We start from the raw sequence: 17,817 nt of genomic DNA on the forward strand, positions 1-17,817 counted from the left end.
GGCACTGGAACAGGCACTGGCACAGGCACTGGAACCGGCACTGGCACAGGCACTGGAACAGGCACGGGAACAGGCACTGGAACCGGCACTGGAACCGGCACTGGAACAGGCACTGAAACCGGCACTGGAACAGGCGAGCGCTCTTCTTGTGATGCTACTGGTGTTGGGGGGGGGGGGGCTTTGGAGCACATAAGAGGCCTCCTCTGCTCTGTTCACACCCCAGCCCCTCCTGTCCCATTATGCCCCACACAGAGCAGCATCGGTGCAGCTCCATCTGCCAGCCAAAGGAAGGAGCTTTGATTTGGGGTATTTTCCCTCTTCTTGCTGCAGGATCGGGTGACCTGCGTGCAGAAGAGCCGAGTGAACAGGGAACTCGCACAGGACGGTGCGTGTCTGCCTGATGAGCCCATGAGAAGCCAGCTCCAGCCCCAGGCTTAGCAAAAGGGCCCCAGGGTGCTCCCAGGTCCTGCTCTTTCCAGCCCCGGTTGTGGATGGGGTCGGGATGGGGGCCCCTCATCCATGACCTGTCATGAGCAGAGGGAGCTGTTTCCTACATCCTTGTGCCCTCCGGCCTCATTGAGGCAGAGCTGGGACCTTCGCATCCACCTCTTCTTAATGGATCTCCTTGATGGATCTCCTTGATGGATCTCCTTGATGGATCTCCTTGCCACAATGGACTGAAAGGAAAGGAACCCTGTTCTCTCCCACCTCCTGCTCTGTTCATCACCTCCGGACATTGTCCAGGATGAACAGAGCTCCCCATCAGACACACCAAGCTGGTACCTGCTCTTCCCCAGGAGAAGAAACCCTCTCTCATTGCTCAACTCCTCAAAGCAGAGCAACGTAGACATTAACTGAGTGATGGGAGATGACTTTTGCATGGCATGGAAGAAAACCACACTTGTTTATAACTGAACTACGACCTAGAGGCCAGGAACCCTATGAACAGGCAGCACTCAACAGCAGGGATGCTGGAGCCAACAAGATAAACGCTATTGGGAGGGTAAATGGAGTCGCAAAAGGATGATGTTTTATTCCAGACAAGATTCACGCTCCAGACAAGCCCAGGCAAACAGCATCCTATTGCTCCAGAATCGCTGCTGCAGCCCTCACACAGGAGGCCCATCACCTGAGCATCCCCAAGTCCCATTCCCAGTATGGGAGCCTAAACCGAAGCGCATTCAGGCTTCAGGTGCAGGTGAGCAAAGGGCTGAAGCACACACCATGCTTTGCGCAGCCACAACGTCCCTGTGAGCACTCACACACACGGGGGGGGGGCACAATAAAGGTGTTAAGTTCGGCCCCCATAGAGCAGACCCTCACAAAGCAGTGGGCACATCCAGCTCTGTTCAATCAAAGCTTCACATCCCGCTGGTGACACATTCCTGTCCCTTGGAACACTCGATTGTCCCCAGTGAGGCAAGACTGGAGGTCATCTCCCAGCAAGAGCAAAGCTTCTTAGCTCAGACTGAGCACTTCGGCAAGCGCTGGCAACCTAAACTAGAACTCGTTGCAACCGTCAGCATTTGATGTGATTTCGGATGTAAAACACAGCCACAAAGTGCACAAACAGCAGTCATTCTGCTAAGCACAGACACCGAGGTCTGATTCAAGCAGCCTCTGATGCTTTTGGGCTTCAGTAAATACCTCCCTGCTCTTCTATAAAGCCCTGCACGAGCATGCCCCATAGTTCACACTGCCCACATCGCAGGCTTCAATGGACTTTTCTCATCAGAGGGTAGCCCAACAAACACAAGGACAGCAAAAGCACCCACACGCAGCAGCTGATGGCGAGCCTTGCCTTTTACATGGCCTCAAAACACATCAAGATTTGCCAGTTCCCTGCTCTGGACAGATGCTACTAAAAGCCCTTAAAGGAACTGAGCTTGGAAGACTCCAGCACATACATGGAGGAGCTCCCTGCATCTCTTCAGCCCTACCTGATGCTTTGGTTAGTAACTGCACAACACCCAGCAGCAAAGCACAACGCAAAGAGCCAGCCTTCACCCCAACATCAAGCTACCCCAGACACCAACTCTGAGCTGGGAGCAGCAGCACTGACCTTACCTGCAGTGAGGAGGATGCTAAAAAGCTAAAATGAGCTTCAGCTGGCTGGCGTACAACAGGGATATGTAGTGAGGAACAGCTATGTAGACAAACCGGTGTAACCAAGCAGTAGTCATTTGACATAGACCTTTCTATCTCCAACATTGTGGAACTAATACTGAAACCTTTACATCATCCCTTGCCAGGCAGCAGGGGCAAGATGCTCACAAAGAGGCGATGCACTGGGGCCCTGGACGTCAGCACCACGTGGGATGAGTAACGCACCCGATGCTGAAAAAGGGAACAATAAAAACAGCTTTCAAAGGGAAAAAAAAAAGGCATTTTATTGAGGGGTTTCTTGTTCCAATCACAGGAGAGAGAAAACAGAAGCCATAATGTGTTTATATCAACCACAAGTTTAAAACAAAGTAGAGCAATCAAGTACAGATTTCTTCATCTAAATACACTGTGAGAAAGGCAAGTGGTGCTCTGCTGCAGTAGGCGATGCGCTAGTGTGAGAGGGTCCCAAGACACCACGGTCTTCTTGCTCTGCTCACGTGCTTGTGCCTGCGTTGAGGCACTTCGTGTCCGCTCCTTACCAGCTTCTACATGCTCCATCACAATCCTATTTCGAGTATTTGCCCTTCAAGAGATAGTTTGTATGCACCTTGAGCTGTTCTCACATCTCTGACATAGATGAGGCAAGCAAAGCCCTTAAATCTGAGCAGAGCTCTGCCAAGCACATCCAGCTCCTCACCCCTTTTATGCCCAACATGCATGTGTAGGGACTGCTGTGCTATGGGAGCAGGGATGCTGCCTATGGCCACACAAGCCTGGTCCCCTGCTGATGTCCCACACATTGGTCCTGCTTGGCAGGGCGAGAGGGAGCCTGCCTCCCCACCACCCCTGCGCCGTCCGTCCCTCCCCATCACCTCACCCAAGCGCCTGCCACCCTGTGGGATGCGATCAAAGCAAAGCACCCTGCACCACGGTCCCTGCGCAGCCACACGGCAGTGGCAGAACACGGTGTTACCCCATGGTAACGCAGCTCTGAGCCATGGGGCTCCCCTTGATCCCAGCCCTGTGCATGATGCCCGCATGGCTCTCGCATCCCCCAGACCTCTACAGAGGCACGATGCTGCATGGCAAATGTCTGCTGGCCTTGGCTCCCACAGCAAGGATGGATCACAGAGGAGCTGGAGGCTCAGACAATAGAAAGCATCTGCCCTTCCCCATGTCCAGAAGGTCCCAGCTGCACGGACACACTGGTTTACACAGGATGCTGTTTCTGGCTCAGGGGTTTTGGCAGCATCACCCATTGCCTGCGCACCAGAAGGGTACCCACAGCATTCTCCATCACCCCGGGGTTTATGGACTCCTGTGAACTCAACAACCACGGGGTTTTGCCTGCTCCTCTGCCACACTTTTCTAAATGAACTATTGAAAGTCACATCAAAACAGACTGCAAAGGCACCAGAGCGGGGTACACCACAATGGCACACGAAACGCTTTCCTTTTAGTGCTGCTATTGATACCAAAAGCCTCTATGTACCAAAAGAGCCTGGAGGGAAGGGGAGCAATGCCCGGTTGACCCAATGGAAGCAGTTGCCAAGTTATGGAGCACTTTGGCAAGAGAAGGGTAAAATCACTTGCCAGGTATCCCCGTGTCTGGAATACCACATCCCAACCTCCCCAGCAGCTCCAATTGCTTTCTCAAAGGCAACCACACACGGCGAGAGGGGCGTTTGAAGGAACTGATTGTTTCTGAACTGCTTGTGCAGAGAAAAGCACCAGTGGCGTTAAGAATCTCACACCCAACTCTTCCATGCTCTGTGCCAGAGGCCACTGCACCATCACCTCACCCACTGCTGCATCCAAGGCTTGGCAAAGGCTGGAAGGGGCTCCACGTGCATGGGACGTGGTTTGGTCTTTGGTCGGCTGCTTCCTGCTGAAGTGTGTGTTTTCAATGCAGTGAATCAACAGCAGGTTGCCAGAGGTGGCCAAGAGGACACTCACCAGCACCCTGGGTGGCAGCATAAAGCCCCAGCACAATGGAAGCGTTGAGCATCCCTCATTCACACCCAATTCCTCTTCAGCTGTGGAAGCAAAGCCAATGGGAGGAGGAGCCGGGCGCTGTTGCCAAGGATGCTCCAGCGTAACCATCCTTCCAGCTCAGCTCCAGGCCCTGACCTGTGGGACCAGGCTGGATCTGTCCGCCTTCCCCATGACTGCACCTCATCAATCTGTGCTGTTGAAGCCTGTGGTTTGTTAATTCCTTTAATTCACTGATAAAGCACATTATCTACAATGATTAATCTGCATCAAACAACGCTACTACAAGCGGTGGCCTAAGACAGCCTAACGGGACCTTCTACAGAGCTCACATCCTAAATCCATCTCTGTTCGCTGTGCAACACGGCTCCGCAGGGCGCTTGGCTCCTTCATGGAATTCCTCCGCCGTCGAGCCCACGGCTCTGTTTATTCGCACATGGGGAACAAACAGCACTCCCGAGCTAAGGAACAATTGATTCACCAGCTTTGAGTGGGGCGGGTTGAAACCTCCAAAATGAGGGTTTGTTATTAACTGCAATACAATAGGACTATCTCAGATGGCAAGAGATTCATCCTCGTAAAGAGCAATTGTGATTGATGAGAACAGTGAATGGAAGGAGGACAGTAAAATTAATGTGGAGCAAGAGGGGTCTATGGAAAAGAGTACTGGTCCAATTAACAGAATAATGAATTTCAGCTTGGTCGATAAATGTAATCATTTGGATCCAATATTCCTTGTCTTTCATAAACTATTTGACCTCATGCTAACATGACATTTTGATTAGGGGGAAAAAAAAAAAGCCCAAACCCAGAATGACACAAAGCCAAGCTGTCACACATCAAACAGATAAAAACCTGGAAACTGAGGGCTCCCACAGCAACTGCAAAGAGGTAAAGATGGAGACGATGCGTTTCCTATAGCGATCCATAGGGACAAGTCCTGGTCCTTCTGCAACCTGGTGCTTTGCCAGCAGCCTGAAGAAACTAGGAAAGCATCACTGGTGAAGTCAGGGAGTGACAGGAGCACTCCCTGGCCACAGCCCTGGGCTGCAAAGGCCACACGTGCGCAGGAACCCCGCCATGGAAGGTGATGTGGGGATGCTGAGCTGAACGTGGCTGCTGCTCCATCACACCGGGCAGGACCAGCACGGTGCCAGGCTCGGCCGGGTGCAGAGGCCAGCGCAGGCATCCCGGTGGCACATCACAAGAGATGCTCGTCGAGGGGGGCTCCCCAGTCCAGCTCTATCAAGGCATCACAAGGACCCCAGGGTTAAGGCTTAAACTAAGCAGGTTTAGACTACAATGGGGCTTTTTTACAGTGAGGACAATTAGCTATGAGGAGGTTTTATCAGAGGTCATAACAGGTTGCCCACTATTAATTGTGAGGATAATCGGGAGGCTCTGGTTCGAACAGGAGTTACTTTAGGGTGATCCTGCAGCCACAAAGACAGTCACGAGGGTCCTTTCTGCAAGCGTGTCACCTCCTGACATAACCTGGCCCCGCTCTGCTTGCCCTCTTTACCTGGTAGCTGCTGCTTAAATGAACGGACGCATCCACACAGCAGCAGGATGCTGGATGCTGCAGGCGTGAACCGCGCCTGGTGCGCGTCACACTCACGGAGGTGGGAGCCTGGGGTCAGCAAGGGAAGCTCCAAGGAGCATAAGGAAGGAGCAGGAGGGCTCGGCCAGGTCCAGGCAGCGGCTCCCCCATTGCCCATCACTTGAAGACAGACGGAAACGTCGGGCAATCGGGAGACTTCATCTTCTTCATGAACTTCTTGAACTCCTTGTTCTTCTTGTCCCACTTGTAGATGGCCGTCAGCAGGTACTGGGTCTTCACCTGGCGGCCCATGATGAGGAAGTAGTGGCCGAGGTTGTCCAGTTGATGGCAGGGACAGTCAGCCCCATTCTTCAGGTACAGCACCAGCTTCTTCAGGTTCTTCTTCCGGATGGGGCCCAGCTTCAGCGCCTTCCTCTTGCGCGGGACGATCATCTTGTCCCCGTTCTCCTTCTTCACTTCCTTTATGGTCATCTTCAGAGCTGGAAAAGAAGCCAGAGAGAAGGGGGAAACCAATGACTCCTGAGCAGTTCACTGGCACAAAGCTTTTGCCTCTGCATCCCCCTGCTCCCCTCTCCCAGCGATGGCTTGACCTGCTGGCCACAAGTGGAGCCATCCCCATGACCAGGGAAAACACTGATGTCCCTTTCCCTTCCCCAAAGCGTGCCAAGGGCTTTTTGTTTGAGAGGGAGACTTGCTCAGGCAGGGATATGCTCTTTGCTAGCAAAATGTTAGCTGAGCAAACAAGGTGATTTCCCTGCTCTTTACGCATGGAGACTCTTGAAAGGGCCATTTAAAAGGTCAACCTGGCCTCCCAAGCATCTGCTTGCAGTCACTCCTGGCCCTTGGGTGGCTGTGGAACAGGTTTCCAAGCAGGGAACATCTCCACATTGGAGCAGTGAAGCCCCAGCAAAGAGCTGTGCCTATGGGAGCAGTGCAGAGGCAGCCACGTGCCTGCCCCTTCCACCTACATCCCCCATGGAAAAATACTTTCCTCTTTGGGTTTCAGCGTTTTCCCCCAGTTAATTCCACTCAAATCCCGCTGCTCCTTCAGCCATGACCATGAAGAGGAATTCAGTGTACATGGGAAAAATGATGGAAATGTGTTGTACATTAAAGCATCGCTTCTGCGCCATTTGGCTCTGCCTCGGGTTTGGGGAGAAGCACATGTGGCCAAAAAATTACTAACATATTTCCATCATTTGGGAGTTCACTTCATAGCTGCGGATGAACAGCGCTCGGAGAGGTGATGAATTGTCTGCTGTCCCCTCTCATTTGCCTCTCAGAGCCTCTGCAGCAGACAATGTGCAGCATCCTGTGGCTTTGGCAGGGAGATTGGTCCCTGCAGCATCGTTCCTTGAAGCCTTGCTTTGCTGGAACTCGGAGCAATGAACACACATTGCTCTCTGGACAGCAGCTCTGCTCACCATTCCAGACAGGAATGTCAGCACAGTGACAACCCTAAGGCAGCAGGATCACCCTCGTGCCCCCAGCCATGGAGCAATGGGATTTACCTGCCCGTGTGCCAAAAGCACCTGCTTGTGCTTGCCAAGAGGCCTCTCGTGTTGTGCTGTTCCTGTACAAGAAAGCAATCCAGGACTGGAAACCTGAGCGAAGCTTTCATTGCATCTGTTTCCCAAACTGAGGATGTTGAAGGGGCGGAAAGGACTCCAGCTTTAAGGAGCTGAAGACACTGAACCAGATCAGTTTGCAACAGAGCTGGAAAATGAAGCAAGTTGTTTTCAGGCAGCTCTAAGCTCCGTGACATTAATTGGGCAGCAGCAGCAGCATCCCGCAATGTGAACCTCCATTTCTTTATCCTTTCTGACTCCGAGCACAGCGCTTGCCAGAGCAGGAGGAACGGTTTAATACCAGCCATTAAGAGACCTTTCCAAACTGGCTCGATTGCAAATTGCTCTGCTCTGATCACTGCAAGTTCAGATCCTTGGTACTAAAGGAAGAAAACAATCTGGCAGAGGAGAAACCGCTCAGCTCCAAGTACCACAGCCCACGGGGGACAAAGAGGGTCCGGCGACCCTGTGCTGCAGGAGCTGTTCCCTGTGCACAAGCCAGTGATGCCCATAAGGTCCTTCCAACCCAAACCATGCTGTGATGCTATGATAACAGAGGGAGTTGGCACAACCACCCAGGTAAAAGTCAGCCTGGCTCAAGGAATACCAGGTTTTGCTATGGACTAAGCAGTCACACAAGCCAGAACAAGGGTATTACAACCACTGCTCAGTTCTCACCCATTGCCAGTGACCTGGCTCTCGGCCCTGCTATTCAGGCCACATTCCCCACGCTCAGACCTGCTTTATGAGCACAACAGTCACTGCAGCAGGGCCGGACCGGCAGCTCTGGCATCCTCCTGCCCATCAGCCTGAGGGCACATTCGTTCCCTGCACACCCAGCTCAGGAGCTCATCCACCACCGCAGCGGGAGGCAGCCCCTTGGCTCCCTAAGGCGTAAAGGGCTTGGCATGGGGAGCATCATGCGCCTCGCCTGGCATCCCCCCGGCCCTGGGCACGCCGCTGCCAACAGTGGGGAAGGCTCAGGCGGGATGGATCCAGACTTGGCTCCAGGATGCAAGGGAGCTGCCAAAGCAAACAGCTTCCTCCTGGGGAGCCCCAGCCTCTCCGCTCCCCCCGCGCCACACCGGGTCTGGTCAGTGCTGGGCAGAAGAGCAGGGATTGCCCCCGAGAGCCCAGGATGCGCTTGCTCGCACAGATTCAATCCTCAGCCATGGATACCAGCTGAAAGACATTGAGGTGCTGGAGGGGGGGCAGAGAAGAGCAATGGAGTTGGTGCAGGGCCTGGAGCACAGCGGTGATGGGGAACGGCTGAGGGACCTGGGGGGTTCAGATGGAGAAGAGAAGGTGATGACCTTAAGGTCTTTATCAATGCGGTTGATTCTGATTCCAGTGGCGGCTGCCCCATCACCAGCCACAGCTCCCGCTGGCAGTGATGCACCCCCTTAGACCAAGCCAGGAATGAGGCCCCAGTGCCAAACAGCTCGTATGAGGTGGTACCAGAGCTCTGTTATCCCTAATGCAGAGAGAACAGGGAGCGCTGGAGATATAAAAATGTCCCTTTTTATCCCTGCTAATACAAGTCCGTGTGTATGAAAGTGTTTGCTCCCTCGGACTCAAATTACTCTTGGCAGCAGCAGCACCAAAGGCCCCGCAGAGCTTTGGTTGGGGTCCAGCCTGACAAAGCACAACTCGCGTTTCCTCACTTGGAACAATTCCTATCAATCTCCCTCCAGCTCCCGCTTCCCAGCGTGGGGAAAGAGGAATCCCAGGCAAACCGGGAACACTGTGCGAGTGCTGCCGACCCCAACCCCAGCACTCAGGTGCTCTCTCCGCATCCCCAAGGGATGCCCCGTACCGAGGCACCTCACTCATTGGCATTGCAGGCACCAGCCCCTCTTCAGCATCACGCTGCAGCCTGGGATCATCCCTGCTGCTCCTCTCCTGCCTGCATAGGCAGGGGCCCCATTCCAGCCCCTCAGGGGCAGGGGAGGGAACAGGAGAGAAGGGAAAGCTCTGCTGCTCCTTCAGCCTCGCTGCTCCTTCCTTTAGAAATCACTCAGAAGGAGGAAACCTGCCAGAAGACACATTAGGGCTGTAACGGGAGAAGGCTGCAGGCAAGGAGCTGTCAGTCAGGGGGAAAAACAAACAGCGTGTATTGATTGCACTGCAGTCCCCAGTGCAGCGAGAGCCCTCGAGCAGGATCCCCCCGGACCCCAGAGAAAGGGCAGAAACAATAAATAACATCACTAAGAGAAACAGAGAGAGGAATGAAGCCAGGGCCAGCCCAGCACAGGGAGGGAGGAACAAGCCCTGGCTGCAGCACAAGGAGGCTGGGGGATGTGGAGCACGGGAGGGCGATCGCATCTTCAGCCTGCATCCCCCAGGGCTGCACCAAAAGCTCAGCTCCAGTTAGCCCAGTGCCCCCAAACTGGTCCTTCCAGTATATGAAGGGGGCTACAAGGATGCTGGGGAGGGGCTCTTCATCAGGGACTGGAGCGATAGGACAAGGGGTGATGGGTTCAAACTGAAACAGGGGGAGTTCAGGCTGCGGATAAGCTCTTTACTGTGAAGATGCTGCCCCAGCAGCTCAGCCAAGGCCCTCTCCTGGTCCCTTTTCCTCCCAGTCTCCCCATGCTCACAGCTGGATTCTCTCTTCCTTCGCCGTCCTCCAGACCAGCATCACTCCCAGGGCTGTTACCTCTCCCCCCTGGTACATCCATGGTGAACAAAGTGCTCCTCGCGCCCCATCTGTAGCTGGGATAGAAGTGCAACCCCACAATAACATTGCTGCAGGGACCAGGGCAGCACCCGTTAGTTTAAACATTTACTGTACACGTCTGGCTCTGTTAAGGGTCTGTAACCTGTCAACTGCCAGTGTTTGCCTTGGCGGATGTGCAGGAGAAACCTCAGGCTCGAGGGCTGGGAGTCAATTCTAGTACCAGATAAACAGCTCTCAATGAGAAATCACCCCATGACAGCAACTAAACAAAGATCCGAGGGCCACGCACTGTGCTCTGCATCCTGAAGTCAATGCTGGGGCATCCCCACGAGCATCCTGCACTGCCTTCCCTCCCAGGGATGACCTGCATCACATCTCTTTGCTTGCTCCAGCTGCACGCATCTGGAGGCAGCTCTACCCACAGCCAGGACCCTCCTGGATGGGAGGAAAACCACAGTGACAGAAGGAGGAACGCAGTGAAGCCTCCACCAGTGAAAACCCACAGGAGCAGGTCTGTTGGCAGGGAGGAGCCAGGTGACAACAGCACATCCAAGCCACGACCAGTTTTCCATCACGAAGGCAGAGCGAGAGCTCTCCCCTCTATTTGCTGCTCCTGGTACCCGGTAACCCTATATCTGCCCACTGCTTGCCAAGAAACGTTTCCATCCTCTGGATGCTGTCACCACAATATTTCCCCATAACCAACACGCTCTGTGGGCAATTCAGCATCTCCGAGGCCATGAATTCCTCTGGTTTGGCCCCTGCTCCCTGTTGTGTAACTGGCTCGGAGCTCGGGGAGGGTATTTAGCAGCAGAGGCTGATGACAAGCATGGGGTTGAACTTGTATTGCACTTGCCCATCAGTGGGGCACCACCTCAGCTTGCTCCTTGTGTGGGGAGGCACCAGGTACCACAGTGACCCATGGGCAGTGGAGGTCCCCAAGTCCACTGTGGACCCCATCCAAGAGCATGGAGCTGCCTCCAGTCTCTCCCCAGGGATGCAATGGGGCAGCTCCTGGTCACCCCATCTCCTGGGTGAAAAGCAAACCCCATTCCCAGCCACGGAGCTCAGGCATCCGTTACCCAGCACATTCCTGGGAACACTCACACGGGTGTTCCCATCCATGCTTTTCCCTGTTAGGAAAAGCCCCGGCTGAACTCGGGGCTCCCGGCATTCCAAACCCGCAGGAGAGCAGACTTCATTTCCAGCAGAAAGGGGAACGCGCCGGCACGCAGAGCAGGTTTGGGTTTGCACAGCGCGCTCTGGCGCAGGGCATATCCAAGTGCTAATCCCCAAGGAATGCACACCTTGTTCAATATGCCTTTAATAACCTTCCGGGAAAGTTACATAGCCCAGAAAGGATGTCAAAACCAGTTAATTCTGGGTTTGATCTCAGAAAGCCAATCATTGTCCCTGCGATGCTTTTGCTTTTACATGAAGCTCCGCTTACCTACAATTGTCTGGCTCACTCTCATTGTACATTCAAGACAGCTTTCGAGTAGCTCTGCATTCTTCAAGCTTGGCTTTGGGTGTTTTACACCTAGGTTTGACATCAGCGCTTGGATAAACCCAGTGGTAACAGCAGCCTGGAGGAAGCTGCTTTACTCCTCCAAGCAAGCAGAATGAGAGCCCACACTACCCATCAGTCCTACAAGCATATAGCAGCAGGGTTAAGTTACAAACCCCACTGAGCCCACCAAAGAACAGGCACTGCCACTTCTACCCCATCCCCAGACCCACACCACTCAGTTCCCTGCTTGCAGCACGGGCCCCACAGCATCCCTGCATCAGTGCACGACCCCACGCTGGGGCAGGGTGGGATGCTCAGCACCGCAGATGGGTGATGGAGGAGCACAAACACTGGACCCCACTGTCCCCATCCCTGGGTGCACTGGGCTGCGGGAGCTGGACACATCCTGGACGTGTCCAGCCCTGTCCCATCCGCCACTGATGCGCGCCGACACTGACATCTAGAGGCACGCTGGCCTCGGGGAAGGACAGTGCTGCCTGCAGGCACGGCCACATCGCTGGTCACAACACGCAGGCACACGGCGGTCCAGCATCCAGCCGCAGCATCCCTCCGGTGCCCCCAGCATCCCTCCTTACCGAACTCGCTGGCACACAGATGCTCCACGATGGCCTCCGACTTCATCTCGTTGTCACAAGGGGGACACACGGTTGTTCCTGGCAAGAGGAGAGAAGAGGTGATGAGGAGCTGGCTCAAGGGACCAGCTGCACTGTGCTGCCATACCGCTGCCCTCCAGCCTGCCGTGGGGTGCCAGCCCCACAGAGCACCACCCTGCTGTGGGTCAGGAGAGCCTCCTGCCAGCCCCTTTCCAGCATCGCCATGGCCAGGCACAGGCAGTGCCAAGAGCGAGGGCAGTGCTGGCAAGGAGAGGGGTGTTGAGGGCCAGGCACTCGGCTGAGGGCAGCCGCTCACCGCAGGGCATGGCCCACAGCCCGCTCACGCTCCCTCCTTGCACTGTGCCAAGCAGGCACACGGTGCCCAAGCCCTGCCCCACAGCAGGATGGTGCCCTCGTGCTGAGGGGCTGCCCCAGAGCCAGGCAGGGAGGTCAGGATTGGCTCCCCCTTAGTGCTGGGGATTGCCGCATGGTAAGCCCATAGAGCAGCACTGCTTGGTGATGGACCCACAGCTCTCACACCCTGCTTTAGAAGCTCCTCCAGCACAACCCCACCAGCAGACATCTTCCTGTTTGTGTTTTGAGCCCGGCTCCACCCCACAGCCCCATGGCTCCAGCGGAGCAGAGCCTCCACATCATCCCCTCGGGATGATGGTTTCCAGCCCAGGAGGTTTCGTTGGGACCGCATCACCCAGGCACCGAGATCCATCTCCAGGCTCCCATCTCCAAGTGGAGCAGAGACCACCCAGAGGCACAGAGGCTGAGCCAGGAGATGCTGCTCCTGGTCCAGCAGGACGAGGGCTCATTCCCACACAAGGGAGTTATTCTTGGGGCTGAAACATCTGCAGGTCCCTGCGTGCAGACGGAGCGCTCGCCCCGTCCAGCAGAACCCACAGCGCTGCTGGACCAGACACCGGAGAGCTCTCCCAGAGGGAGGGTGCACAGCCACGACCCATGCCACCTACGGAGCAGAGCCTCCCCAGCCGCAGATGCCCCCCGGGGTTTCAGGCGAGACATTTGTTTTCTGTGGCTTGTTCTTCCCCTCTTGCCTCCCTCCCAATGCGTCCTGTGCCAAATGCTAATTCCTGGGGTCATGCACCACGTCTTTATTACTCACACATGCAGAGCAACCGGCCCTCCAATAGCCCCAGTGTCTGCAGGCCCCAAAAGCCTCCATCCCCAAGAGCCGCCTTTTCCACGACCCCAATGTCACGTTCACCCGTCTCAACCCAGAGAGACGGAGGCAGGAGCCAGTCTTCGGGGATGTGATGACGTCCCCAACGCCCTATTTTTAACATCAGCATCAGGATGCTTCCCCCCCCAAGGCTGCACGCTGGATGAGAGGGAGAGGGGATGCGACAGCCCCAGTGCCTGCTGCAGTGCCTGGAGTTAGTGACCGCGATAGGGACCACCCTTGGGAACAGATGGGAACCTGCCAGCATCAGTTCATCTCCACACATCCCATTGTGCAAAGCACTTCCATGTGCCTCAGCAGCCAAAGGGCGCACTAGGACAGTGGCTGAGCCCACACGGGCCAGACAGACAAGGCGCTGCGCCCACCCCAGGAGCTTTCCAGGCAACCAAAGGAATGAAATAGGAAGAAATTGGAAACTCAGAGTCATTGTTCCCTGGTGGAACACGGGCTTTGCTCCAGCAGCCCCAGGAAGGCTCTGGCACCAAGGGATCCCACCGTGCTGCAGCAGGGCCAGCAGCCACCCGTAGGGCAGCGCATCCCTCCCCTTCCCACAAACACGGCTGCCAGCCACGTCCTGCCAAAGCTCTGCTCCCCATGGACAAGCCTCTGCCCTGTGGATGTCCCAGCAGCAGCCTCCGCCATGCGCACATCCCACTGCTGCATCCCTGCTGTGCCGGGGGGTGCCGTGGTACCCAGCGCTCGCCCACGGCATGGATGCGCCTGCAGGGCTCATGGGGACACTGCCCCATGGCAAGGGGAAGGGAAATGCTTCCCTCCTATGGGACACCCCATGACACCAAGGTCAGGAGCACAGCCACCTCCTGCCATTGACACCTCTACTCCTAGCGCAGCCTTCGCCTGCTTCTTCCCTGCTGACCATTCTCTAATGCCTGGCTTTAGAGCCAGCTTACTCCCGGGGCAGGAGAAGGAATGTGTAATACTATATTAATCTGCAACTCCCCTGATGCATCCTGCGGGCCTGCAGGCTTTACCGCCTCGTGCTTAAGGAGAAAGGAATTCTGCAGGTCAGCTCTTTGAGAGGCAGGAACAAATTCCAATTTCGAGGTGTTAATGGGGGGGAAAACACAGTGAAAGGGCTCGTTCTTACGAGTGCCCAGAGAAAAAGGGGGGACACTGCTGGGTTCTGACCCTCTTGGGATCAACAGGAAACACACCCCAGTGCTCAAGAGCAAAGGGGTCCCAGCTGAGTGTCCCACCTCGATGGTGCTATGGAGACAGGTGATCAGTAAGTTAAACTTACACAAGGAAAAGCTTTGCAGATGCTGCTTATTTAGAAGCCTGTTCCCAGGTCTGGGGTGATTAATGCAGGCACGAAGGAAGGACCTGCAGACAGCGTTTTGGACCTTGGAAGGGGCAGCTCTTCTGCAAGCTCAGATCTGGCTGCAATCCCTAGGGAATAAAAGTGACCTTTGCACCCCCAGCACAGGACGCGGCTGTGGTCTTGACCAAGGGTCTAGGTTCACATGGGACAGATGAATTTAGAGCCTTCCTGGAAAACAAAGAGCTTCCTCCAGCCGTGGCAAGGAGGCCAGCATCGGTGCCGCAGGGGGAGAGGATGGATCCAAAGGGAGCAGCCAAACCTCAGCCCCGGCACGGGCACACGCATCTCACCCCATCGCCTCCACATGCCCCTGCCGAGCCACAACAGGTTGCTCCCCTTCTATTCCATGACTCTGAAGGATGAGTCCCGCTGGGATGAGCGGGATAACCCCGGCGGGCTGGGGGAGCGCTCCCAGCCCAGCACAACGTGAAGCCTTTGTCTGTGATGGTAACCGCACACAAGTGGCCACTGCAAAGGGCCACCTCCCCTCCAGATGAGCTCCGGACACAGCACAGAAGCCACAGCAGTCGCCCAGCCCCATGAGCGGGTCCCCCCCCATCCCCAAGTGCCTGCAAGTGAAACCAGGAATGCCCATCCCTTCCGATGGGGCTCCGGACACGGGGAAGCATCGCACTTTTACAGCCCTCCGCAAACATCCCTCCCTGAGCGCTCTGATGCGGAATGCCAGGGCGACACCGGGATAAATCAGTTACCTGAAGTTTTCAGCAGCAAGCCACACTCATTGCAGCTCGCACAAACAAGGCGGGCTGGCACTCGACAGCCCTGCTACACACACGGGAGCAAACAAGGACCATATCCCCTTCACCAGCCCCTTCTTATCGCACCCCAGGGCTGCTCAGGAAGCGGGGATGGCTCAACACTGTGCCGGTGCTCCTGTCAGTACTGACGCTGCTCAGGCAGTGATTTCTGGGACAAGGGGGACACATCGCCCATCCGTGTGCTGCCAACAGCAGGAGTCCAGCTCGGGAGAGGAACCACTGCCAGGGCAGAGCAGCACATGAGGATGGAGGGTCAGAGCCCTGGTCCATCATGGGGACCAGAGCAGCCACACACACACACCCTGTGCCCCTGCACCATCTGCCCCAGGGCCTGGCTCTGGGATAGAGGGATCCTGCCCTCCTCATGGGCTGCAGGAGCAGAGTTCGGGTGAGTCTCCTTCTGCCCCAAGACCCTTTTAGTCCCACACGGCCCCTCCTGGACCAGCACTTGCCCCATCCACCCAGCGACAAGCACCAGGAGCAGGGCTGCAGCACCGCTCACACCTTACCTTTGGGCCTAGAGACCTCGGTGGCATTGGGGGCTGTCATGGCAATGCAGACATCATCCTGGGGGAACTGGTCACACTTGAGCATCTCGGGCCAGAAGAAGCCGAAGAACTGCATGACGGGCTCGCAGGAGTCACGCACTGCCTCGCAGAGCCAGCGGCACGGGTACACCGGCCGGTCCAGGCAGACGGGGGCAAAGAGGGAGCAGAGGAAGACCTGGGTGCCCATGTGGCAGTTCTTATTGAGCAGCGGCACCCAGCTGCTCGCCTGATGCTTCACCTCGGCCATGGTCTCGTGGTCCAGCAGGTTGGGCAGCACCATCTTATCGTAGCCCACGCTATGGCACAGCCGCAGGTCTGCGGGGATGGCCACGCACTGGTGCGGCTTGGCATAGAACCGCCCGCCCGGGTAGGGGCCCAGGTCGGACTGGTAGCTCACGTAGTCGTACTCGCTCGCCCCGCCGCACGCCAGCAGCCCGGCGGCCACCGACACCAGCGCCCGCAGCGCGGCGCCCCGCACGCTGCCCATCGCCGCGACGGAAGCCCCGACGGCGCCGCCCGCTGCCGGGGCCCCTCCGCTGCGCCCTGCCCGGGGCCCCCCGCTCCCTGCCCGCAGCCGGAGCCGCCGCCCCCCCCCCGTCCCGGTACCCGTCCGGAGCCGCCCCGACCCCGCCGCTGCCTCCGCTCCCGGCCCCGGTCTGGCCCCGCCGCGCCGCGCCGCGGGTTTGTGAGCCCCCGGCAGCCAATCAGAGCCGCTCCGCGGGTGTCAATCAACGGCCTCAAGAGCCAATCAGCGGCCGGCTCCGCTAGGCCCCGCCCCGCCCCTCCCGGGCCCCGACGGCGTCGAGCGCCCCCGGGCAGGGAGCTCCGTGCCCCGGGTGCCCCCCGCAGCCGGTCCCGGTTCACCGGCAGGTGCCGTGTGCGAGCGGCGGGGCTCGGCGGCTCCGGGGCGCCCCCGGGACACGCAGCCCCGAGGCCCCGGCGCTCCGCAGCGGCTGCAGATGTGCGCGAGGAGCGGGCCTGGGCCGCGCAGGGGATTCCCTGTGGACAAATTCCAGCAAAACCGGTGGAATTTGGGGAAAAAAAAAACCAAAAACCAACAAACCAGGGGAGCAGTTGGTCTGCTTCTTAAAGAGGAATCGCACCTGGGAAAGCGGGCTCCGATCCTGCCAGGGCAGCGGGAGCTGTGTGAAAGCAGCAGTCACTGTGCGACAGCAGCATCCTGTGCTCCCCAGCAGCATCCTCTGCTCCCCAGCCTCATCCTCTGCTCCCCAGCCTCATCCTCTGCTCCCCAGCCTCATCCTCTGCTCCCCAGCCGCATCCTCTGCTCCCCAGCCGCATCCTCTGCTCCCCAGCCTCATCCTCTGCTCCCCAGCCGCATCCTCTGCTCCCCAGCCTCATCCTCTGCTCCCCAGCCTCATCCTCTGCTCCCCAGCCTCATCCTCTGCTCCCCAGCAGCATCCTCTGCTCCCCAGCCTCATCCTCTGCTCCCCAGCCTCATCCTCTGCTCCCCAGCCGCATCCTCTGCTCCCCAGCTGCATCCTTTGCTCCCCAGCAGCATCCTCTGCTCCCCAGCCGCATCCTCTGCTCCCCAGCCGCATCCTCTGCTCCCCAGCAGCATCCTTTGCTCCTCAGAAGCATCCTCTGCTCCCCAGCCTCATCCTCTGCTCCCCAGCAGCATCCTCTGCTCCCCAGCCGCATTCTTTGCTCCCCAGCAGCATCCTCTGCTCCCCAGCCGCATCCTCTGCTCCCCAGCCGCATCCTCTGCTCCCCAGCAGCATCCTCTGCTCCCCAGCCGCATCCTCTGCTCCCCAGCAGCATCCTCTGCTCCCCAGCTGCATCCTTTGCTCTCCAGCAGCATCCTCTGCTGCCCAGCCGCATCCTCTGCTCCCCAGCTGCATCCTCTGCTCCCCAGCAGCATCCTCTGCTCCCCAGCCGCATCCTCT

The 17,817-nt window shown here is 57.1% G+C and overlaps 1 protein-coding gene across 1 annotated transcript; it reads right to left on the reverse strand.

Moving 5' to 3' along the window:
* Positions 1 to 2,363: 2,363 nt before the first annotated feature.
* SFRP1 (secreted frizzled related protein 1) lies at positions 2,364 to 16,476 on the reverse strand. The gene is made up of 3 exons (XM_065659136.1): positions 15,875 to 16,476; positions 12,014 to 12,091; positions 2,364 to 6,138 (listed from the first exon to the last, which is right to left on the reverse strand). The coding sequence occupies exons 1-3, from the start codon at positions 16,398 to 16,400 to the stop codon at positions 5,816 to 5,818; spliced, it is 927 nt and encodes a 308-aa protein (XP_065515208.1). The 5' UTR covers positions 16,401 to 16,476; the 3' UTR covers positions 2,364 to 5,815.
* Between the last annotated feature and the right edge of the window lie 1,341 nt (positions 16,477 to 17,817).

Source organism: Lathamus discolor, chromosome 22 (assembly GCF_037157495.1).
Source record: "Lathamus discolor isolate bLatDis1 chromosome 22, bLatDis1.hap1, whole genome shotgun sequence".
NCBI lineage: Eukaryota > Metazoa > Chordata > Aves > Psittaciformes > Psittacidae > Lathamus > Lathamus discolor.

Coding starts and splice junctions, on each gene's coding strand:
- SFRP1 (XM_065659136.1), bottom strand. CDS start 16,400: ATGGGCAGCGTGCGGGGCGCCGCGCTGCGGGCGCTGGTGTCGGTGGCC. Junction 12,092..15,874: donor CGAGGTCTCTAGGCCCAAAG/GTAAGGTGTGAG, acceptor TCCTCTTGCCAG/GAACAACCGTGTGTCCCCCT. Junction 6,139..12,013: donor TCTGTGTGCCAGCGAGTTCG/GTAAGGAGGGAT, acceptor CTTCTTTTCCAG/CTCTGAAGATGACCATAAAG.